Below are 26,944 nucleotides of genomic sequence, written 5' to 3' on the forward strand. Positions count from 1 at the left end.
TTACGAAAGCATAAACAATTTCTTTAATGCTAATCGATTTTATACACCTTAATAAATAATACATAAAAAGTTTTGTTCACTGAGTAATAGTTTCTTGAAGTTAAAATTTACAAAGTAAAATTCTGTATAATGTACATTATACGTTATGAAGGCGTTTTTCTTTAGGGTTTTTGCATATGATATTTTTTTAATAAGAAAACAATGAGAACTTAAACAAAATTGGGGTTTATGTCCAAAAACTATTTAATTTATAATATACATACGTTTAATTAAATTAGTTTTAATAATTATCAGAATTATACACTAGAAATGTCTAAAAAGATGAAATATCCATATAAATTGTTTGACATACTCAGGTATGTTTGGTATTGATGTATGTATTTTTTCTCTAGCATAAAAGATGTGCAAAAAAGTAGTAAATACATGGGCACAAAGTATAAAGAGATGTCACTTTTGACATTTGAAAAAGTCTAAAATCAGCTTTTGTTTTATTTTGGAATTGTTTGGTGAGAAGAGGTTTATAAAATACAACTAAAAAAAAACATTGAATTCGTTTTGTGCGAAAGAGAGGAAAATAGATTTTTGCTCGTGATGGCTCTGTATGCCATGAGACATGGGTTCAACTGATAATGCACTTGTTCATATTTAGTTTTAACCAAAGTAAATTTATAAAGTAGCGACACGAGTTGTTGTACAACAAACGTCTACAAAAACCACAGGAAATTTGTTTTTGTTCGAAATACTCACTTGTCAAAATTTGTTTACAAAAATGAACCAATAATTAATGGAAAATATGGCATTATTGTTGTGCTTTCCAAAAATATGTTGTTATTTATATTAAAAGTCACAGAGTTTTCTTTATTTTTTAAAAATTAGAATATTTTTAAAAATATTATACATCTAAAATACACTTTTTTACATTAAATACAACAAATTACTCAGAAATTTGTACAAAAGCAAGCGTTAAAATGAAAACAAATATGGCAACATAAACATTTTTGACAAGTAAGTCCACAAATAGCAAGTTTTAAAAAAATAGTCGGCTGTTCAAATGAGTCTACTTTATAACATGCGAGATTTTAACATTAGCGTGTCATTGGCACAAAGAATATAGAGGTGTCACATTTCAAAAATTCTAAAATCAGCTTTTGTTTGATTTCGAAATTATTTTGTGAGAAGCGGTATATAAAATACAGCTAAAAAATCATTGAAATCGTTTTGTGCGGAAGAGCGAGAAATAGCTATTTGCTCGTGACGTCTCTGTATACCCTGTGTCATTGGCGTGCGTGGGTTCGTATTTGGAAATATAGTTCTTCAGTAAAATGAGTACTTACAACCAATAAACTAACCAATATTTTAAAATGCGCCAATGAGAGTATTATAAATTAATTTTTAATATTTTAGCATGATATTGTTAAAAATTTATATGATAACAAAATAAAACATTCAGAGTAAAAATACCAAATATTTTTTTAAAATCCGTTTAACATTCAACCAACTTGTTATTTTCTTCTCTTATTAAGCTATATGTTGAAATGGATTTAATAATACTAATATTAACAAATATTAAATACAAAAATCTAATAAAATTAATGCTATTTTTAATATTTATTAAATGAAATTGCACGTTTTTTTGAATCATACGATATATGGTGTCAATATTACTATTCCTATAATAAAGTTTCACATGAGTGAATTGGGTGCAATTTTTAATGCCTTATGATAAACTTATTAGAATGTTGGCATGTATTTAAAACGTATTAACGTACTAAATAAAACGTAAAAATATCCCTTCTTCTTGAACAACTTTAACATTTTTTTTGCTGGGTTTAGATAAGACGGTTAAGCCGACAATTTAGACGTCGCCAATATTTTTGTTCGTGACGCCTCTTTATACCCTGTGCTGTCAGTCCCAGTTCGCCATAAAGTATTGTGTGTGTTTGGACCTTATCCCAATATAAGGTCTCCTTCTAAAAATGCCTTTAAATCTGACAAATTGCTTTAATATTCATGTAGAGAAGGAGTTCGACATAAACAAATTTAATAGGAACTAAAACCTTTTGTCATATTTTATAAGGATCGGTATATAATTGACCCTACCCCAAATATAAAATTCCTTTCAGAATATTATTCTAAATCTGATAAATTGCTTTCATATTCTAGTATAGCAAGGAAATTCGACATAAAAAGTGTTATAACAATGAACATATTTCGGTCAAATTTTATGAATTTAGAATTGGCTCTACCCCATATATTAAGTTCCCTTTAGCACAGCAACAAAATACGACATAAAAGTTATATTGGAATCAAAATCTCTCTTAAATATAGTTCACTATCTAACATATATAATTTTCTACATATTGTCATAGTAAAAGATTTTGGAAAAAATATTTTTTGTTGCATTTAGGATTTAATCCCTAATCCTAAATGCAACAAAAAATTAAAATTAATCCTAAAAATTAATCAGCTAATTTTGTTTACTAGTTTAAGCGCCCAATGGAGGTGGTTTAAACTTGAGCAAGAAATGCAAAAGTGTAAGCAGCTGATGCTAAAAAAAATTAATAACATTTTTATTTAAATAAACATTTTTATTAAAGTAAAGTAAACAACATAGTAAAAATTATGGGAACTTCACAATATATTTTCTAGTTTTAAATTTAAGTTTTCATAACACATTTACAATTGTCTTTTTTTATAAAAAATGCATTGTTTTGATAACAAACTGTGATGTTTTCTGTTGTTTTATATGGCAACACTGCGAAGTTTAATCTTTTACTTAAAAACATCAAAGGGGATTAACATCAGAGTAAGAAAAAGTATTTTTTAATAAACTAATATAATTTTAACATTTATAGGTTATGTCATATGGAAAAACAGGCAGGTGTGATAGCAAAAATTATGAATCGTATGTAAAATAACAATTTTGACATACGTTCTGAATTACATATGGATAAAAAAATTACAGTACATATGTAAAATACATGTCGTCTAATGGCACCTTAATCTGATTATTAATTGTAATAAACTACACCAGTGCAAGCGAGACGCAAAACTGTCAAAAGGCGAATTCATACAAGGTAGTGGCAGTTCTGCTACAACAACATTTTAAATGTATTTCGTTTTTGTATTTGGTTTACGTAATTATCAAAAACCAGGGCGAATTCAGATAAGGTGGCGGCAGTTCTGCAACAACAAATTTTTTTTTTGTGAAAAATAAACATAAAAAAGTACTTTCATGAATAAAATATTATATTACGAATAAATGAATATTTGTTGCCGCCGGACGGGTAAATATCTCATAAGGTATTGTTATAGAAAGCGTTCCGGAACAGACTTTTTTACGTTAATCTCTTTATCTACATAGTATATAATATATATATATATATATATATATATATAATATATATATATATATATAATATATATATATAATATATATATATATATATATATATATATATATATATATATAAAACAATATTGTTTAATTTGTTAACATTTAATAGATCTCAAAATTAAGCCATAACGTAGAAGTCAGCTGCCGCCAGCCGGGAAAATACTTCATATGCGTTTCTTAATATTAAGTGTTCCGAATGAGATTTGGTTTAGTTAATCACGTTATCTACACAATTTTAATATAAAATATAAAACAATATTGTGTAATATGTTAACATTTAATAGAAATTTTTCTTAAATAACATATTTGTATACATACCAATTATGCCATTATTTAAATAAAATGATATTTGTTTAAGAGATTCTTGGTATTTTCAGATTTTTTCATAAATAATTCAAAATATTAACGAAGTTTTTCTCTGTTTAACGGACATCTTTAAATATAAAAATGTAAACAATAACAAACTTTGACAGCTAGGAAAACCAGGCGATTTAAGAAAAAAAATTATCAGCTGATTGATTAACACCACCTTTCATGAATTCGCCTTGATCAAAAACCATACGAACGGCGAATTCATTTTATGAAATTTCTTTGTAAAATTTAAAAAATAAATATAAAGATAAAAAGATACAATAAGTAAGAAGTTATAGTCGGTCGAGGGCGACCAAATAATACCCTACACCTGTATGCGAATAAAATGTGATTTAGTTTTCATAATATAGCATTTAATTTGAATTGTACCTTGCCTCGTATACGTAAGTCATTTATTGTTTAATAAAACTGTGGATATTTCACTTAAATTTTAAAGGGGGCTTCTTATAGGGGCTAGGGTCAAATGAGGTCCTTTAATTATAAAGTTCATGACTTGATGACCCTCATCAAGTCTAGTATAGAACTTGGTTTTGCAGCTATTTGTCGAGACACGAGTACATTAAACAAAATTATGAACTTCAAAGCCCTATTCGGCGGGTCCAGTTGTATGGGAGCTAGGTGAAATAATGCACCGATATTAACCATTTTCAATAGGCTTCGTCTACGGTACCATAGAAGATCATGATCCAAATTTCATTGAATTATCTTCAAAATTGCGACCTGTAGTTTGATTACAAGGTTTACATGGACGGACGGATATAGCTAAATCTTAGAAAATAATTCTGAGCCGATTGGGTATAGGACCACTATTTTTTAAAAAAATATAAAACAATATTGTTTAATATGTTATTACCTATATAAAAAATATTTTTCTTAAATAAAATTTTTGTATGCATACCAACTAGCTTGTTTGATGCTTGTCCAGTTTCAAGCTAAAATTGAATTTGTCCAGCTAAATACAAATTTCTCAGTACACTACAATAACTGGGCAATAATTTTTATGATGCACATCTGTTATACAACTACGTTATAATATCCCTCTAACTATTTTATTGATTTATTTCTAGTAGTTAATTTTAATTCTTACATACATATTAGGCTTTCTTTTAAAACAAATAAAATATGTCCCGTTTTTGTGATATCACAACTTTTTAGAAGGTTTTTGTATCACTGATTACTATGCTGTATTAAATTTTTTAAAATTCCGACCGCAGATATGCAGATAAAGGAGTTGAAATTTTAACAAAATATTTACGCCAATTTCGCATCACAATTTCAAAAATATTGCGTGAAGCCCAATACATATGCATAAGCAAATATGTATGTGACAGATTGAACCGAAAAAAATAAGTTTAGACAATTAAATTTTAAAGAATGCAATGAATTTATTTAATTGTAATATTTTTAAATGATAATACATGTCGTCCCTGTTTTGAATATTAGTACTATGTGGAATTTTTTCGATTTTTTTATTATTGCAATTTGTAACTCTACTGGTTGTACTTTTGTGCTCAAAAGCATTTATCGATATATTTATTGGTATAGGAGTTAGCAAAAAGTTATATTACACCGTAAATATTGGATCCTCACTCGCCTTTTGTTGCACTGATCAACTTAAAATCACTTTTTTGGGCGAACAAATCTTGTCTGTCTTAGGAACTTCTTAGTTAAAACACTTGTGGTACTGTTTAATAACATTGGAAACAGTTTGACGGCAGACCTTTGTATGCTTGGCCAACTTTTTGTAAGACCAAGTTGGGTTTAGTTGAAAATATTTAATAATTTCAGTACGCACTTTTTTCTGGTCACTCATTTTAATCAGATAAACAAAAAAATTAATATAATTGACATTACACATAATAACTGACATGTTTTTCAAAGGTAACTTGATCAAAAAAAAAAATCAAATAATACTTTGGTTGAAAAATGTAATGAAAAACGTGTGTTAAGAATTTTTCGATCTCACTCCTTATATAAAAAAACAAAGTAGGCTATATGTACCATTTCGATTTTTATGAAATTTAGTGGGAGTATATTAAGTCCAACTTAAAATTTTGTAATTTAAAATTTTGAATAAACAGATGCTGTGATAATAAATTAAAATATATTTATTAGTATAAATTTAACTGATATTCTTAAGTAACATAGCTAAGGAAAATGAAAACAAAATAATTCGAAATCAAATGAATACTCGCGATAATAATAATTACCAAAATATTAGAAATTGTATTCCCCACAAAAGTTGTAATAACATTTAAAATCATACGACGAACAATAATCGCGATACATGTAAAGATTTTATACTCATAACCTTTGACTTCCACTGTATCATTGGGGCCGCGACTTTTAGTTTTTTATTTACATTTTATGGATTAAGCTGAAAACGAGGTTTTATTTTATCTTGTTAAATTCTTAATTTTAGCCAGTTCTTCAGGTAAATAGCCCTGAAGTTTTGGATACAATGCTTACATTCGCTAGACGGTATTATAATTAGTCAAATATACCCCATAAAGTCTCTTAACGCATATTTCGAAAGAAACCTGTGCATAATATGGGAAAACAGTTTTCAATATAAAAACTTTTTTCCAAAAAGTCTTATGTGAAGTTTTTTAATTGCGCTAAAGCGCGTAAAAAATTGATTATTTTTTTAAAATACGTATTAAATGTGATGAGTGGCGATATGATAAAAGTATATACAAGTAAGAACCATGTGAATTTATTTTCACAAAACCAACATTAAATTTTTCTCAGTATTTTTTTATGTTCAGCTTTTTGCGAATCGGAATATGGCAACCCTACAACTATATCATTATTTAAATAAAATTATATTTCTTTGCTAAATCTAAAAATACCAAGCATTTCGTAAAAAAAGTATCATTTTATTTAAATAATGATATAATTGCTATGCGTACAAACATTTTAGCATTGTGTATGTAACATGAATAACTAAAAAGAATAACAAAATTAAACAATATTGTTTTACATATGCACTATGTAGATGAAAAAGTCTCTTCTGGAACGCTTTATATAACAAAACCCGTATGAGGTATTTACCCGGCCGGCTGCTGCTACTTTATGACTAAATATTGAAAATTACTCTGCCGGAGTAGAATTATCCATTCGCAAGTTTTTCTTCGTTTAACAAAAATTTAAATATAAAAATGTAAACAATAACGACCTTTGACAGCTATGTAAAGCAGTCGAGTAAAGACAAAAATTATCAGCTGATTGAAAAACACTACCTTATATGAATTCGCCTTGTACAAAATTGACCGCGTCTCCAACTCAGAACTGTACAGTGTTGCCATAAATTTTTTGAACAAAACTTTTTATTTTTAGGAACAAAACTGTTTTTGAACAAAAAAACTTTTTATGTACCTAAATTACAAAATACTACAGGAAAATAAAAAATTGGGGACTCGAAATGCGAAGATTTTGTCTTACCCAGACCCAGGACCCTAACGTTTAAGGAACGTTCAAATCTATCACATATATAACGATAAATACGTGACATCTGTGTTTGGTATATGTTTTTTTGTCTTATATATTTTTTTAAAGTAAAAACTATCGAAATAAATTATAAAGACGTTTGAAAGTAATAATTCTAGAAATATATCATGTTTAGGTGAAAACTATATTTATGGAAAGTAAAAATGAAAAAAAATTGTAAATTAGGTGTGATTTTTATCAAGTATTTGGTAGTGTAGATTAATAGGAAGAGGTTAAAATTAACAGTAATCAATGTATAAAGTTTTTAGAAATAGCTCGCTTAGACCCGGTCCACACTACGAAACTTTTTCTTAATTCTCTTTTGAAGTTTCCTTAATGTCCATACATAGAAACTTCTGTCAGAAACTACATATTAATTGCATTGATTTGTCATTGTAATAATGAGAAGAATAACAAAACAAAACAAGTTTCCGAGTACGGGAAACTCCGTACTGCGAATGAGATGAATAATATTCTTTCTTTTTCTCTCTCACGCAAAATCAAAAGTTTCCCAAAAAAAATTTCCTAATGTGGACCTGCTGTTATGAAATAATAAATAAAAAATTAAATAATAAAAAAATTTCAAAAAACTTTTTTTAATGAAAAAAAAAACTTGACAATTTTTTGAATCTCAAAAAAAAAAACTTTCTTAAAAAGGCACTTTTAGCTGAGGGGATACGTCACAGGGTTTTTTCTCCATTATATTTTAAATGCCCTTTGTAAAATAATGAACGTTTAGATGGAGACTCAAAGGCGTGCTATATTTTTTGTTAGTGTTACCATATTTATGATTCTTAAGTGTTGTTTCTATTATTTTGTTTATGTTTATTTCTTAAATATTTGTTAATTAAATGTTGTGTTAAATATGTTAAACAAATATACTTTAATAATTTATACAAATTTGTTGAAATAATGACCAATTCTTTTTTAAAATATGAGTTCAGCCTTTAGTTATTTTTATAGTTATTTATTTGAGTATTTATATTTTTTATAAAAATAACTAAAATTTAACAAGCAAATATTTAAAATATTTATTATTTTTGGAATAAATGTAATGTAAATAAAATTCAAAATATTGCAAGTGGCAGCACTGAATCATGCATTCGAGTGATCGCACACGATCTTAACTCTTTAAGTGCTTGACAAAAAAGGTACAAAAAAAACCCTCAAATTACAATTCGTGCGTCTTTTCTACTTCCCTTTTTTCTTTACTCCCTTTTTCTTCAAACTCGTGTCTCATGACTCGTGTCGTGCCGTTGATGTCCATCCAGCTAAAAGTGGTCTAAATATTTTTGTTTTTGTAGAACAGCTGTTATGGTTTGTTTTCTCTTTCGTTGTGTTGTTTTCTTTATGTGCGTAGAAGCAGATAAAATGTGAACAGTCTAAAATCCCAAAAGTCGTACGTACGTCGTTAAAAATCAAGAAGTCGACTTTTTACTTCAACTATAGATTCCTACTACACTGTATAATTTTGTATTCTGGAAACAGATCGTCAATGTCAAATTAAACATTATCATTTGTTGTTGTTGTAACAGCTCGACTGTGGCCGATAGTTCTTTTCTGGGGAAAAAATTTTCGGTTGATACAGCTGTCGCTGGGTTGACAATCTTTGGCCGAGTATTACTCAGGTCGTTCCGCAGCGAAGATCCAATTGTCGTGGGAACGATCAATTATAATTTGTAATAACTCTTTCTTCAAATAAGACGTAAAACATGTTTTTTTATTTATAATAATTACAACTAAATTTTTACGAGTTTAATATTTTAATCTTTATTTTTCACCAAAAACTAAAATTTTCGATTAATTTTCTGTTTTTTAAGTTCACGTTATTAGCTGTTTTTGACATCTATTAAAACAAATTACAAGGTAATTTTGTTGTTGCATAATTGATACCACCTTATGTAAATTTGCCGCTTGTTTTTAATATTTTCAATTTTTAAAATGTACTCTTTGGATAAAGTTAATACTTTTCAAAATTTCAATTTTCCATGCCTGGTATAATATCTTTTTATCGAAAGGAGAAAAATTTAGTCAGTTTTTCGAATTGTGTACGGGTGGTGCGTCAGTGCACGTTCGGTTGTAGTGGATAACATAGACGCGTATGTGTATTAAAAACTGGTGCCAATACTGTTATTTATATTAAAATAATTTGTTTAAAGTGACAAGAAAAAAGGAAATACAGCTCCAAAAATAAGACTGCCTGAAAACGGTGGAGGTGTGTGTGTGTTTTAGGCATTTGTATTTTTTGTGTGATTCTGGCTGTAAAGAACGTCTTAGAGGTACATATCATATACATATAAAATCTTTCAGAATTCTACCAATATACCTCCGCCCACTCATCGAAATGACAGCAACTTCTTAATAATGTGTACATACATATTGTGTATAAATTAATAATTCGCCAATTCAAGTCATGACCATGGCAGTAGGTTGATGTCATACCTCTTCATTAAGTGATGTGAAAGTGTGTTTAAAAACATGTTTAAAGAATTTTACAACACAAATCTGCCAATTTGGTACTTGTAGAGAAAAATTAAAAAAAAATCTATTTCAAGGTTTATTTAAATCTCTACTATTTCTGGACCTAAAGAGAAATAGTACATACATATATTTTCAGTAGTTTTATACCAAATACAAAATATATTTTGTAATTATCAAAACAAGTACTAGTCATAGTTATAATTAGATGCCAAATTTTTTTAAGAAAAAAAATGGAACTAGTATTTTTTGTTTTAGCAAATTTTAATAAATAACGTATGAAAATAAAAAAAAATATTTTTCCTAAAGTTAATATTTAAAATTGCTTGTAAAAAGTCCAGCTAGAATTGATGTATTTCTATAAATAAAACATTGTTTTCTTTGATATGTAATAGAGACAGACGGAAGGGTATTTTTTCAACATTTTCAGTGTTACCATATTAAACAATTTTTCTTACATTGTTAGACCTAAGCCCAATATAAATCTTTACTTTTGAAATAATAAGGCAAAATCAATTAATTTGACAAAGAAAAACGGTTATAAAAAATTAACTTTCATTTTAATTTACGATCATAATTTTAAATGTATATATGTAAACACATGCATAGTGTGTACATATAACCTTATCAGTCTATGTTAACATTAAATGTTGGTCATAAATTTAAGATAATCAATATATAAACAACTTTCTGTAAATATTTTCAATGTTTATATATATATATATATATATATATATATATATATATATATAATATATATATATATATATATATATAATATATATATATATATATATATATAATATTATATATATATATATATATATATATATATATATATATATATATAATATATATATATATATATTTATATATATTTAGTTATATTGTATATACATATGTACCAATATTAATATATAATCTTAATACCACGAAGCTCGAAGTCATTACAGAATCAAGGTGAGGCGGAGCAAAACCATTTGTTTATTAAACCCATCTTTTTGGATATATCTTCTTCACACAATTTTCTTCTACACATAGGTAGTGCATCTTATCAAATGAAAGGTCTAATATTTAATGTTTTGGTATACATATTGCTTAAATATTTCTTTATACATGTAAAAAAATTAAATAGGTATACCTAAAAATTGTCGAAAAAAATCATTCGGAATTTTGAATTGAACGAAACCTTTTTCTTGTGCTGAAAACTTAAATTTCTCAAAAAGTTCTTGTTAGAATTTCAAAAAGCTTTTTAAAATAAAAATATACTTGTTTTCCTTGTCCTTTATATTGTTCGAAACCTAAGCAACTTTTTTTGGCAGTGCATATTTTCTATTTTAATTGATTTATTTAAGGAGTTATTTCAGTTATTATTTTCTTGTAACTCACAGCGAAATGGAAATAAACCTTTGTTGTTATTATAATGTATACACATAATGTTATTATTATCAATTATATACCTAATTTTGAATAAATCAATTATTTTTTTTTATATATAATTTTTTTTAATTATAATATTCATACATTATTTACATATGTTTTTATATAGTAATGAGTTTAGGAACTAATATCCTTTTCTGCTTAGTTTTGTGTTTAAGAATATAATATACAATGGAACATAACTTTTATGTGTATTTTATAGAGAATAGAAAAAATACAAACATTAAATTAATAAAAGAATTATGAGATCAATTCATTAATATGGCTATGTTAAGGAGTATTGACATCTGTTATTGCAGCTAAGCGTCAACTTTCCCAGTTTGTCTTGCATGAGGAATTGGAATAGTGCACGGTAGGGTAAATATCATTTTAAGCAGTTTGTTTTGTGATACCTGGCGCTTTTTAAGGTGGCGTAAAATTAGTAAAATAACGGAAGAAAAATAGATTTTAATATAAGTTTTTTGTTGTCTACATTGATCTCTGAATGTCTGTTTATGAAGGGATACATAATTCAGGTCATTTTATTAATTTATCCACGAGGAATGGTATATGGTGATTAAAGTTCAATTTAGTATCAAGCATACACCTAAGTATTTAACTTTGTTGTCCCAGGTAATATCGTGGTTCATAAAATGTAAAGGATTTTGTGGTACAAAACAAGATTTTCGTTTTCTTGTGAAATATATGGCTTTTGTTTTTTCAGTATTGACCATAATTAAAGTACTCATTGAGACCAATTAAGGCATTTTGAAGATTTGACATTATATTAGTTGCATGTTCATCAGAACTGAGAATGGACGTATCATCGGCAAATATTGATGTTGTACAGTTTGATAAGATTTGTATATCAGCTGTAAAAACGTTGTATAATATTGGCATGATCTTTGTGGACAACCAGCTGTTATATTTATTAATTCTGATTTAGTTTTTCCTATATAGACATAGAATGTTCTTTTGCTAAGAAAACTTTGGACTAATTTAATGCATTCATTGCAGTTATGATTGTGTTTGTAAATACTTCGATATCGATGAGATATGGTTATTTGTGAGTTTGGTTGTATTGATATTTACTGTAGGAATATTTCTATTAATAGAAGTTAAAGCGGGACCAATTTGCCTTATTAAAATCGTATGTTATTGTTAAATGTCACGTAACATAAATTTATATGACTAACAATTGGTAGGACATCAGATCTCAGATCATTGATTACTTTTACTGCATTCATGTTTTCCGAAATGTTTGTAAGAAAAAAGTCTGAAGTGTAATCATAGAGAAAAACTATTTGAAATTGGCTCATTTGAAGCATGTTATAAAGAGTATTGGCCCAACAATTGTTACGTTGCCATTTGGCAATTAAAATCTCCACCCAAGATATACCTATTATTGGAGTTAGTAAGTTTTCGCATATCATATTTGAACATCTGATTTTTGTTACTATTTCTTCACAAATTAAGCAGTTGTCAACATTGCCATTTATCAAAAAATGAAAAAAATCATATTTTTTTTATTACAGATGCTATTGTACTATATTCATTGTACTATCTTTAAGTTAGTATTCATGGGTATAAGAATTTGTAAACAAGAATGGTGACAACCTCAAATTGTTCTTCCCGAGTCTTAAATTTGTAATTAGCTCAAAGGTCATATTTTTTATTTCTTCAAACGAAAATAAATCGTTATTAGATAAACTATTGTTATTCTGGTTCCCAACCTAATTGTAACTTATATTTGGGAAATTCACACTATATTTATTGTTGTTGTGTCTAGGAGCACTTAGTCTGACATTTTTGATTGATTTCTTTGTCTTAATTGATTGTATGTTTGCCTACTTGGACAATCAGAAGACATAGCTTTATGGGGACCATTGCAGTTAGCACATTGTGGTTCCCTGCACATTTTGCACATAGCCAAACATCTGAAAGTTATGGCACTGTGTCAGTTTCGAATTGTTATGTTTTTGGTATTCCCATTTCACCCTAATATAATCAATTGAATAATATTTATGTCTTAATTCTTTTAGTGTTATGGATTTTCTTTCAAAATCAACAATAAATCTTATTTGCTCACTATTGTCTCTAGGTTTTATAACGTCTTTGACATCAATGCATTTAATCCCCATTTCAATGAGCCGATTTTTAATAACAGCTGGATCTCCTTTTTTACGCAATGTTATATAGCTTTGTAAGGTTTTTCATTTTTAGCAGCATATGTAAAACACCCGAATTGAAATTTATCTGTGAGAAACTGTCGAACCACATTAAAATCTTCAAATTGGGCACAAAAAAGTTTAATACCAATTGATATTTTACGAATCGAGTAATCCTTTGAGTAATCGTTGAGTAATCGACAAATTTTTTGTATTTTTTATTTTGCACTTCAATATACAGTGTCTCACATAAGTATTCGAATTTAGGTGTACTTTGCAAAGAAACATAATTTTATAATAATTATTGTGTGTAAAAGGAATAATTAAATTTGATATATTGTCTAGAGCGTCCTAAGGTTAAATATCACACTTTAAAAGTTTGATAAATTACATTTACTTAAATAAATTTAACTTTTTTTTAAAGTCGATAAAATTACCTTACAAAAGTATTCGAATTTTTCCAGTATTTCACATTTGACCCTATTGTGCAAAACACAAAAATTGGACCCCAATGGTCTTTTTGCTTAAAATAATTTTAAGGGGTTACTATCAACCGAAAGGATATATTTTTGACTCTTTTGTTCAACATTTAGGGGTATTTGTACCATCTATAATATCATTAAAATGACGATTTTTGGCCATATTTCAATTTTTTCCAGAGAATAAACCTTGAGGTATCTAAAAATAATAATTTTTGTTATAACGTTCCAAGATATATTTTTGGTTCTTCTGTTTCTAATTGAACTATCTTAAGTCTTTTTTCGTACCGCTAGGGTCGATATTTTCTGACAAAGTTGGCTGTTATGTAATATTGTAGATATTAGCACTAATATATTTTAAATTTTCAAGACATAGCGGTATACAACTCCAAAACATGTCTTAACAAAACATCATCCTATACAGTAGATTTCAGTTTTTACTACTCATAACATTCACGGTTATATTGCCCAATACAATAACACTATAAGTCCAAAATTTTTGGGTTATTTTGATCATAGTAAATAATATTTAAACAAATATAAATATTTTTGAGTTAGACTATAATGATATGGTGACATTCAGCTTGGAGGCCATTGGTTATAAAAATAATGAATTGCGTTTCTTCGAGGCATTTTTGGAGTGGAAGTGTACCCATAATATATTGAAAACTTAAAATGTATAAATGCTGATATCTAAAACAATATATAGAAGACAAGTTTCCCTGAAAATTTGTGACCCTAGTATTATAAAAATGGACCAAAGTTTGAATAAATTGAATATGATATACTTTTGTGAAGTAATGTTATGGACTTTTTTAAAAAAAGAAAATTGTTTTAAATAAATGTAAATTTTGAAAGTTTTAAAAAGCGCGATATAAATCTAAGTACTTTCTAGACAATATAAAAAATTTATTTTTTTTTGCGCACAAAATATATTATTAAATTTGGTTTCTTTTCATATTATACCTAAATTCGAATACTTGTAAGATACACTGTAGTTATTGATGGCACTTTAACTTGAACAGCTGTTTCGATAGCAACTTTATCATTATTAATGATCGTCTCTTGTTTGAAGAGGAGTATAATAATTTGTATTATCAGTTCTCTAAGAACTGTTATTATTTTTCCTTTTACTCATGTTTTGCCTTTGAGAGGCAACAAAATCTTCTACACGTTGCGTTTAATTTTTGCAAGAGTTTTCGTTGTTAAATACAGAATACATTCCAATTTATAGTATATTACTGGAAATGTATACTCTTATAAAGTAAAAAAAAATTTTCAAAAATAATAAGTGAATTTATAAAAAAGACGTCCAAACACTTATGTACTCCAGTTACGACCTGTTCAAAATATGTCAAGTAGGTAAGCTGTGTACAATTAATTATAAAATACGACTTTTAAGAATTATAGCTTTTGATTTAAAACAAGTAAGAATTCTATATTCGGCTGTGCCGAATCTTATATACCCTTCACCATGATGTGTTAAAAAAACAGGGCTCAACATGATTAAATGAATGTTTCTAGGTCCAATATTATAAAAAATAAAAAAGAGTACCTTTGAAAAACGAAAAAGTACCCAAAAGTTCCCTATTACGGGTTCCCAGCTAATTCAGACTCTACGTACCCAATTCAAAAACAAAAAAGTACCAAACAATTCTTACGAAATTCTACATACTTAATTTCATGTTTCTAGGTTCAATATAATAGAAAATAGAAATAGAAATTTTGCAGAAAGAAAAAGTACCAAGAAATCTCCATTGATTTGCTCACGTCTTATCCTTGTTCAAATAGTACTCTTTGAAAAAACGAAAAAGTCCTAAATATTAGAAAAAATTCAGAAAGTATTTTTTAAGAACAAAAAAAGTACCAAAAAGTTCACTTTTTCCAGTTCTCACATAATTCCCTTTTATGATTTCTCACCTAATTCAGACTCTACATACTTCATTTCATAATTTCTAGGTTCAATATTAGAAAAATTTCATAAAGTACCTTTTAAAAACAAGAAAAAGGTACCAAAATATTACTCACTAATTACTGTTTTTTCTTTCTTTTTAAAGTATGTTATAATGCAAGTATTTTAGACTGTTGTTTTGGTATTTTTGGTTGCCTATTTATTGTTGTTGGTTCATATCATTTTAATTGCAGTTAATATGCATATGTTTTTTAACTAGAATTGACTGATTTATGATAATGAATTTTTTTGAGATTGTTTGCCAATTTTGGTAAATGGGGGAATGTTATGTGGTGTAAGGATGTTGTAATTGCTCAGTCAATATTGCTGATTTGGATGAATTTACTTTGAGACTGTTTTGGTGGAAGATGATTTGTGACTGTTATTGTGTGCATAGAGTTTTGTGTTTGTTAGGATTTTTCCTGCTATTCTATTTTTGCTCTTATAGAATTGTCGTTTCTTTGTTCTTTTAAAGTTTGTCTTGAAATTTTATTATGTAATTGACTGGTAATTAAATTCTTTTCATAAGTCGATATTTTTTTGGGTGGTTTAAAACTTTTTTTTAATTGTGTTATATTTCTTCAGAAATGTTCAACTGATAGGTGTTTTATAGCTTCATGTTTCTGTCTGATTTGTTTTACCTATGTCCTTTATAGTCTGGAGTGTTATTTGCTGCATGACATATTGATTGGTTCTGTGAGTTCATATTTGGGATTGTTTATACATATTATTTTCTTTATTTTGCTTCTTTGAATTACATTTGATTGATTGCAAATTATGTAGGAATTTATTTATGATCAATACAGTACAATTTAATCGTCCTATCGTTATTTTATATAGTAATTTATAATTAGTTGTAATTTTATTTTTATATAATTATGTATTTTGTTTTGGAAGAATTATTGCAAAGTAGAAATTTGTAACCGCTTATGGCCTTTGGGCTAGGTTATTGAATATTGTTAAATAAATAAAAAAAATTATAAAGTACCATTTGTTGACGAAAAAGTACCAAAAAATCCCCTTTGATGTGTTTTTGTCTAATCCCAGCTCTACATTCTTAATTTAATGTTTCTTAGTTCATTATTATAGAAAACTCAAAAACTACCTTTTGAAAAACCAAAAAATTCCAAAAATTTCCCTTTTCTGGACTCTCATCTAATTCTGAATCTACATACATATGTCATTGTTATCAGTAAAATTACTGTATATTTTGTACAAAATTCAATATTTATACCCTTCACCTTCTTGAGAAAAGTATATATAAGTTTGTCATTCTGTTTGTAATTTCAATAATATTATTTTCCGACCCCATAAGGTATATATATATTCTGGATCCTTATAGGTAGCTAAATTGATTAAGCTATGACCGTCTGTGTGTTTGTTAAAATCAGTTTTTAGAGAACCCCAGATTCGGCGAGATCCGAATCTTCAATAATTCTGTTAGACATGCTTTCGAGAAGATCAGCAAAATCGGTCCATAAATACAGAAGATATGAGCAAAAATCAGAGACAACCTCTGAAAATTTCATCAAAAATTGAGATTTTTTTCATGCTCAGACAGAAATTGCAAAAAACAAAAATAAAATACATAATCATACGGTAAATTTTTTTTATTGTACTCTTGTTTATAAAAACAAGGCAGAGCGAGAGCAGCAGAGTAAAAGTAGCAGAGCGAAAGCAGCACTAGTGTGTTGTTATTGGTTAGAAACATGAAATTAATTATGTGGAGCTTAATTAAGAAGCTATAAAAGGGAACTTTTTTGTACTTTTTCGTTTTTTAAAAGGTACTTTTTTAATTTTCTATAATATTGAACCTAGAAATATGAAGTTAAGTATGTAGAGTCTGAATTAGGTGAGAAGCCATAAAAGGGAACTTTTTGGTATTTTTTTCGTTTTTCAAGGGGTTCTTTTGAATATTCCATAATATTGAACCTAGGAACATGAAATTAAGTATGTAGATTCGAAGTTAGTTGAGAACCTGGAAAAGGGGAAATTTTTGGTACTTTTTCGTCTTTTAAAATGTATTTTTTGAGTTTTCTATAATAATGAACTAAGAAACATTAATGATATTCCACTATGTAAATGTATATTGTACAGTCATTTCCCCTAAGTTTTTATAAAATATTTAATTGGTATAACTCATTTGTTGCAAAAAATCTTTTATATAACCTTATTCCATTTCGCTCCTATAATGTTTTACTGCCATTTTTAGGCTAATAATATTATCTTTATTTTCACCAATTTATAGAATCCTAATCAGTGTGTGCAAAACTTCAAGTCTAACTATTAAAAATAAGAAAATTATAATTATAATTAAAAAAAAAATATAAATATATGTTATATTTTTCTACTAAATAATGTACCAATTAAATTTTTGTATTATAAGTATATTTAATTGTAGACTAGCCAATTAGGCCCTATCGGCTTACGGCCATTGTTTTTGAATAAGTAAAATAAATAAAAATTAAGTATGAATAGCCCGGTACTTTTTCATTCTACAAAAGGTACTTTTTAAATCAAAAACATGAATTTAAGCATGTTGAGCCCGAAGAAAGTGATGTAAAAGATGACTTTTTGATACTGAATGTTTTTTTTAACACACCATGGTGTGTTAAAAATGGTGTATAAGATTCGGCACAGCTGAATATAGAACTCTTACTTGTTTTATTATACTTTTCTTCATTTTTTCATTTCATTTCATTTTTCATTTATTATTTGTAATCAAAAAGCCAATGTAGGCCAATTTATTAATTTTTATTAATTTATCATTTATTAATTTTTAATTATTTTCCTATAATTAATAAAATGTTTGTGATGATTTTTATAATAATGCTTCTGATTCTGAAAAAGAAATAATCATATAGCATTAACTGAGTAACAATGTATCAGCTGTGTCAAACTAACATTTAGGATTATTATTAGCTTGTGTTTGATTTGCCCTAGGTCCTTTTTTATTTTATTCACCAAATTCTGACAACTTCCTGGAGAAACGAACAACCATGTATTCCAAAAATCATAATTGTTGGTTGCTTTTATTTCAGATATCTCTCTATTTACATCAGCATACAAATTAGCGATTGACATTAAGGCGGATCTCTCGGCAGTCCTCTTAATTACAGTGGCTATATTGTCCAGAACTTTTTGACTTTTCTTCTGATGTTATGTGGGGGTTTGCATTATTTCATGACCGATCTGTGGAATATCATCAGATACAATCGGCAATATAATTTGCATACGGATTTTCGATGCTTTCATGATAGATATGGGTAATAGGTGCTATATCATAGAACGGAAATCATCAAAATACCGTATTATTAAAAATAACATTTTGCGGTCTTTTCGAATATTTTTTGAGTTTGGAAGACTTCTTACATAGGATCAAGATCCCATTCTACAAAAAAAAAAATTGGACCCGTTTGGTCAAATAGCATTATACGAGTTTTCAACTGGCTAATTTAATGGGGTTTTAACATACTGTTTACAAGAATAGTACTTTACTTGAGCTGTAAACATGTGAAATATGTTCTCATAGTGTTAATGTATTTTTTATTAGATAAATCTCTTAATATTTTTTTCAGGTGCAACAAAACTGGAGTTACTTTAATTTATCGCACTATGCCTCTAATCATTTAACAAAAAGTACAGCATTTTTGATTTAAATTTGTAATCATTTTATTTGAAGTGGTGGTGGATTAAATTATAATTTAATCCAGTTTCCTTTTATTCGATTAATCGAATAGTTTTAAATTATTAAAATTAAATAATTTAAAATTATTATGATAAGATTTTTATTGGATTATTTTGTTGTATATTTGACTAAAAACGTAATAAAAAAAGTTGTAAAAGTGTTAATTTATCATTTCGTAAGTGTTTTTGTAAATTTTTGTTTTAAAAATTTACTGAAAACTCACAAGATTCAAATTAAATGCAGATACATATTGACGTATGTCACGGTAAGGCAAATCTAATAGGAAATGACTTAGAGAGTTATATGTAGACATGTGGTTTAAATTTTAATAACAGAAAACGGAATAATAAAAATATGTAAAGGGGAATGAAAATGTAGAGATGAGCATAGTGTACAAATTTATTTATATATGTACATACATTGTTGTACATTGATAAATGTGTTTATGTATACAAAAATGTAAATAAATGTTTGTAGTTTATATACATATGTGTGTTTAGATATTTAAATGAAAATACATTGATTTCTTAAAATCTATTAAAATCATAATTCATCTTTATTTCAATATACAATATGTACGTAAATGATTTACGCAAAGTGCATAGAAACCAATTTCGTACAATACGCTTTATATATTTTACACTGCCATAAAATATAAATTTTTTTATAGTACTTGAATTATAAAATATACACATAGGTCATTTTCTCCTTTTTAAAGTTTTATGTATATTAAAATTTATGCAAATATTTTTAATAAATATTTTTCATCAATATGGTAGAAATTAAGTAGAACGATCTTTTAAATCGGAAATATTTCTAAATCTTATCTTCCATAAAAAGACGAAATTAATCAATTAAAAATTTTTATTTACCAATAAAAACAAAATTAAGATATTTTTTCGTCTTTCGTTTGCATGAAAGTATTAAGAAGCATAATTCATCTAACAAAATAATGAAAATTATTAAATACTTGGTTATCTAATGAGTACTAAGTACTCACTCTCACATTTATCTCCCTTTCCATCATATATTAATGTTGTACTGGAATTCTTTCATTGCGTTTCTCTGATAGGTCCATATTAAACTAGGTCCATATTAAAGGGACATAGAAATCGGAGAGATTTTAAAAAAATTGCTGATCTCGACATCATTCATTTATTTTGTAAATCTTCGTTAATAAGTCCATGTTGGAACAATTTTTCTTCATTCAATGATTCAATTACTTACACAAAACTCTAAGCAGTATTTTTAAATGAAATTTAGTCTTCGTTTGTATTTATCTCTCTGTATTTATATTTTTTATATTCATGAATCCTGTATAAAGATAAAAACTTTTATTAAATATTCACCACTCTGATGTCATTAAAAAAACAGAAAGTGTAAACTGATCTGCATAGCATCACTGCTTTCACGCGTATTTAGTAATTTAAGTAAAACTAATTTGCTTATTTATCAAAAAATAAATTATTATGTTAGAGTAATAATATAAATTTTCTAGTGGCTTAATTATAAACCTATAGGTTTGCCTAATATGTACTCAATTTACTTTGAATCTTAACGGTAATAAAATTATATTTGTGGACCACATCAAATGTCTCGGGTTGTGGATAGATAACAAACTTTGCTTTGATAGACATATACTATGATTTATAATTGATTTTTATCACTATCTTGCAATTGAGATTTTCCCCATTTTCTCTTCTATATCTATATCCTTTTCTTTTTCTTTCTTTATTCGTCCTGTTTAATCTTAAGAATATATATATTTAAAATTTATATTATACTAGCTTTTTGTACGCGGCGTTGTCCGGAATTTTAAATGATTTATAATATTAAATCTATAGATCAATTAATATTGTCTTTGCTTTTTACACCTGAAATTAATATGTCGAAATTTGAATCTACATTCAAAATATACAATTCTGAACAACATTCACAAAATTTTCCAAAACCACATACTTTCTCCCTTTTCAAAATTCTTTGGGTTTGAGAGGTAAAAAAAATACCTTTAAAATTATCACCAAAGCTATTAAAATATAATTACTTAAAATTTCGGATTTTTAATCATTTTCTCCTTTAGCGCATGATTTAAACTCTTAAAAGCATTTGAAAAGGCACTTTACTAAAAATTGAGAAAGCTAAAACCAAAATTTATTTCCTTAAGAGGGCCTACACACAATAACACTTTACTTTTTGATAATAAAGATTAAATTCCGTCCGTATTTCTAAAAAGAGAATAAAAGTCCTATTTATAAATTATACTTTTTGTGTTTATACGATTGGTATAAAACAATAACAAAGTAGGATGGAAACAGCTGTTGCTCTGTTTTATATCATACGAAATTTTCCAAATCAAATCAAATTTTCCATCCGTACTTTCTCTCAATGTGTGATGGTTTCATTACATATTGTGTTCAGATGATTCCATCCGTGTCCTTCTACATACAATCTTGACGGATCATTTTACTTGTGCTCGTGTGAAGGGGCTTTAGAATAAATAATATTCATTGGCTTAGAGGAAAAGTGTGTACTAATTTATCTCCTTTCTGATTCATGTTTCCAAAAATTCCAATTTCCAAAACAGTCTTGAAGTGTGTGGTTAAAATTTCATAAATTTTGGTTCAGTCGTTGTAATAATAAGACGTAATTGCATCACAAAATGTAGTAAAAATAAAAATATTATCTTTGCAGTTTAATTTGTCAAAAATATTGATATTTATAAATTTACACAAATTGAAAAACTTCATATCATTTTAAGTTTGCACAACTAAATTCGTTCTTTTTATCTGTAAATTTTTAGTTTACTAAATTTTTAAAATGCACAAACAAACATTTTTATTTAAAAGGTTTATAAAACAAAATTTTTATACATATATATTTTATAAACCGTTTATGAATAAGGGGGAAAGTATATAAGTAGAAATTACTTTTGTTTCTTTATTTAAAAAATAATAATTTTACCGCGTTCCGTATTTCGTCCCTTTTTGATTTTTTTGGACTAATTAAAACTTCTAAGTAAAGATATATATCTGTTTAAAATTTCTTAAAGTCGGCCCAGCCATTTAGGTGTGGACCTTATGAAAAACACGAAACCCCTCGTTTTACCCAGTTTAATTTAATTTTTCTAAAATATATCTTTTGACTGAATACAGCATAAAAATTTTCAAGTATTTGCATATTTCCGAAAAAGTACATAAACAACACATAATTACATGTTACGTTGGAATTACCCACATGCCTACTTCACGATCTCCCGCCCTGGGATCGAAACGAATTTTTCCCAATACATATTTCTGACACTTAAAAAGCTAAAAGCTAAATCGAAAGTATTTAGCCTTAGAACAGACAATATTCACTTTTTAAGGACAAAAACAGTACTTCAGCCCGTTTTTCATAATTTCTCTCTTTTTTACCCAATTTGACCAAACTTTCACAACGGATCTTTGCTAATAAAATCATTTGCTAAGAATCATTTTCTGAGTCGATTAGCTATGTCCGCCCGTCCGTCTGTCTGTCCGTGAAATTTGGTACATGATCTTCTATTGTTCCAGGGACGAACCCTATTGAAAATGGTTAAGGTCGGTCTATTATTTCACCTAGCTCCCATTCAACTATACCCCTGAATAGGGCTAATTTAATGAAATTTTTTCCCAACTACATTAATATTACACCAAAAGCAAAACAAAATGAACAACAACAACGCTAAACGAAATAAAAAAACAAAATACACAAGGCATCTTAACCAACAGGCATCTTAATAAACATACATAACGAAAAACACAGAAAAACTAAATAAACAACGCAATAAAACCTACATGCAAATATACGAACAGAATTACAAAAAAAACACACAACTCAATGACGCCAACAGCATCCAAACATACAAAATATATGACATTTTTTGATGAAATTTTCAGAGGTTGCCTCGATTTTTGGTCATACCTCCGTTATTTGCCGACCGATTTTGCTGATTTAAAAAAGCGATCTTCTCGAAAGCATGTCTAATAGAATTATTGAAGATTCGGATCTCGCCGATATCTGGGGTCCTCTGAAAACTGATTTCATCAGACCGACAGACGGACATGACTTAATCGACTCCGCTATCTATAAGGATCCAGAATATATATACTTTATAGGGTCGGAAAATTTTATTATAGAAATTACAAACGGAATGACAAACTTATATATACCCTTCGTGAGAATACTATTGTAGTAATAAATTAATTAAAAAATGTTACAATGCAATATAAATGTCAGTCTGATCTAAACCTTAAAAATTGTTTTTTTGCAAATGATATACAACTTTTATTTTCTGGTCATCTTCAGCTTCTTGATGTGTTTCAATATGACATAAATCTTCTGGATGGATGAGAGAAAATAAACTGAAGATATACCTTGCAAAGACTAAAGCTATGCTTTTTAAACCCCATGGTTTCAATGTGTATTTATCTATTACAGTTGAAGGTGAACCTATAATGCTCAGGAGTTCAAAAAGTGTTTACTACTTTTTAAGGGAATAATACCTTATGTATATCAATTAAAAATGCATGATCATGTATCTGAGTATGTTAGAGATTTCTTGGGTTGCTCTTTTATGAATTTTGTTCAAATCCGTTTATTATTGTTCTTTTATAAGGAAGTAATAACTAATTGCCCTGAATATGTTAGAAATATTTTTGAATTTATAGACACTATTTTGACCTTAGCCCCCCTACATGGGCCCTTCAGAAAATAACTTTTCAAAATTTGAGTATATTTTTACAACCAAAATTGTAGTTTACCAAAACATACAACTACAATTTTATTAAAAAGGCTTATTAGTTTAAAATGTAATTAACATGAATATATTTTAGTAAATGTAACTCACAACTAGATTGTGAATTTAACAAATATTATTAAAAATTTTTAATTTCAAATGAATGTGATTTCATTAAAAACTAAACTAAATAAAATTAAAACTAAACTTCATACATAGTGCGAGCTCTTTGTAAAATATATTTACTTTCGTTGTAGTGATTGTTATAAATGGCCACAATAGATGGAAGACCGGCTCAATATGGGATTTCTCTTAAGCAATTACGAGAGCTCATGGAACACAGAGGCCGAGAGGGTGTTCAGAAAGTTCAAGAATTTGGTGGTATAACAGAAATTTGTAAAAAACTATACACATCGCCAAATGAAGGTAAAATATAAGCTATGAATTACAATTGACTTTCTTTTAATATATATATTTCTTTAAATTAGGTTTGGGTGGATCAAAATCTGATGTTGAACATAGAAGAGAAACGTTTGGGTCTAATACTATACCACCGAAACCTCCCAAAACCTTTCTTACATTAGTTTGGGAAGCTTTGCAAGATGTAACACTTATTATTTTAGAAGTTGCAGCATTAGTATCACTTGGTCTGTCATTTTATAAACCTGCCGACGAGGATGCCCGTAAGATTAATTTTATTCAACTGTTCAAAAATTTTAAACAATAAATCAAATCTAAATTATTTATTTTTAGCTGTTTTACAAGAAGAAGAGGATCATCATGGTTGGATCGAAGGGCTAGCCATTTTAATTTCAGTAATAGTGGTTGTCCTAGTGACAGCTTTTAATGATTATTCCAAGGAACGTCAATTTAGGGGCTTACAAAATCGTATAGAAGGCGAACACAAATTCTCAGTAATACGTGGTGGCGAAGTGTGTCAAATATCAGTTGGGGATATTGTAGTTGGCGATATTGCTCAAATCAAATATGGTGACCTTTTACCAGCTGATGGTATTCTCATACAAAGTAATGACTTAAAGGTACATACAAATATTAATTGATTTTTACGATATTTTTTTAAGTTATTAATATAAAAAATTTAACTTATTTGCAGGTCGATGAGTCTTCATTAACTGGAGAGTCTGATCATGTCAAGAAAGGTATTGAAAATGATCCTATGGTATTATCAGGAACGCATGTTATGGAGGGCAGCGGTAAAATGGTTGTTACTGCTGTTGGTGTTAATTCACAAGCTGGTATTATCTTTACCTTATTAGGAGCAGCCGTCGATGAACAAGAAGCGGAAATCAAGAAAATGAAAAAAGGTAATCGTATAAAAACAATATTCAAAATATTGTATATGTATTAGACGGAAAAGTATTACAGAAATTATGTTAAAACTTGCAATAATAGAAAGTAAATTTATTTTTAAATTTCAATTGCATATACTTTTTACATATGCACACATGTATATGAGGAATATACCAAAATTAAGCCCTATCAGTACGTTTTTGCGTGTATACCGAAAAAGCCTTTTTGATGTAAAAACGTTCCGCGCAAACCGATTTTCTAAAATCATTTACATACAAAATTTACATACATTTTTAATTTTATAATCTATGTTTTGGTACATTTTCTTGTTTTTCTTCGTATAAATGTCTTGAGTAAATAAAAAAACACATCTTTACATACAAAATTGTTTTTGCAGGATGTTTGGTAAATTTTATTTATTTTTACTTATTTTATTTTCCTCATTTCAATATTTTTTATAGAAAAATATTTTCATAATACGTTTTTTTATAGTCTCTTTTCATTAAAATAATTCTGTATATGTACTTTCAATGTTCAAACGTCGAACATTATATTATTACTTATACAGAAATCTAAAATTTGGTAAAAATAGAATTTTGTTATATTTTAGACCTCATATTGGGGATCTTACAGAAGGAAATCATTTCAATATATTATTTCAAAATATTATTTTTTTTTAATATCGATTTTTTGGGAACTTTATAAAGTTATGAACAGATAGTCATGAATTGCTCCAATTAAAAATGTTTTAAAAATTTAACTTAACCCTATGGGATTTGACAAAAATCAAATCTGTTAAAATAAGAGATTTAAAAACCAGTTCGCTTACTAGGTTTAAAAAGCAGTTCGTACGCAATAGAGGATTTCCAAAAATGGTATCTGGTAGACACTACGTCAGTAAAATAGTTAAGAAAAGTTCACGTCGGTCCCAGAGGGTTACGTTGGAAAGATTCTTAGAATCTCGGAGCTATAACCCGAGAATTCGGTAATACGCTTTTTGTATACCTAAAAGTTTCTTGTGTTGTGTTTGTCAGACATGTCCAACAATATTTTATTTTTATAATTTGTTGCCTGACCATGCTTTTTAAATAGAATATTAACATTTGTTCCCTAATTTTTTTGAAATGTACGTGGTGCGAATTTGTATTGCATTGTTTTGCTCAGCTCTATAAAATTATCTGAAATTTGTGAAACATAATTTTTGGTTATTTTATTAATTGTTTATATTTTTATTTATTTATTTTTGTAACATTTTACTTTAAATATTATTAAATAATCATCATTCTTTTTTGTTTGCCTTTGAATGCCCCGTTACCAACATCTACATCACCATATGACCACAATCATCACCAACAACCACTACCACAACCACCAACAAAATAACAATACTTCCGATCATAATTCAACATGCTCGATCTACTATCTATCTATTTGTT

General features: G+C 27.5%; 1 protein-coding gene across 16 annotated transcripts in view; it reads left to right on the top strand.

Moving 5' to 3' along the window:
- Nucleotides 1-9,101: 9,101 nt before the first annotated feature.
- LOC111679385 (plasma membrane calcium-transporting ATPase 3) overlaps nt 9,102-26,944 on the top strand; it is a 203,342-nt gene continuing 185,499 nt past the window's right edge. For 7 of the 16 annotated variants that reach the window (XM_023440954.2, XM_046945317.1, XM_023440955.2 and 4 more), the window contains exons 1-5: nt 9,272-9,537; nt 24,455-24,623; nt 24,686-24,880; nt 24,951-25,237; nt 25,312-25,522. In XM_023440954.2, the coding sequence (XP_023296722.1) occupies nt 24,467-24,623; nt 24,686-24,880; nt 24,951-25,237; nt 25,312-25,522 (850 nt within the window). In that variant the 5' untranslated portion in view covers nt 9,272-9,537; nt 24,455-24,466. Of the gene's footprint in view, nt 9,125-9,271; nt 9,538-24,454; nt 24,624-24,685; nt 24,881-24,950; nt 25,238-25,311; nt 25,523-26,944 lie in introns of those variants that run through there. The other 9 variants (XM_046945320.1, XM_046945321.1, XM_046945319.1 and 6 more) reach the window with 3 other exon arrangements.

This window comes from Lucilia cuprina, chromosome X (assembly GCF_022045245.1).
Source record: "Lucilia cuprina isolate Lc7/37 chromosome X, ASM2204524v1, whole genome shotgun sequence".
NCBI lineage: Eukaryota > Metazoa > Arthropoda > Insecta > Diptera > Calliphoridae > Lucilia > Lucilia cuprina.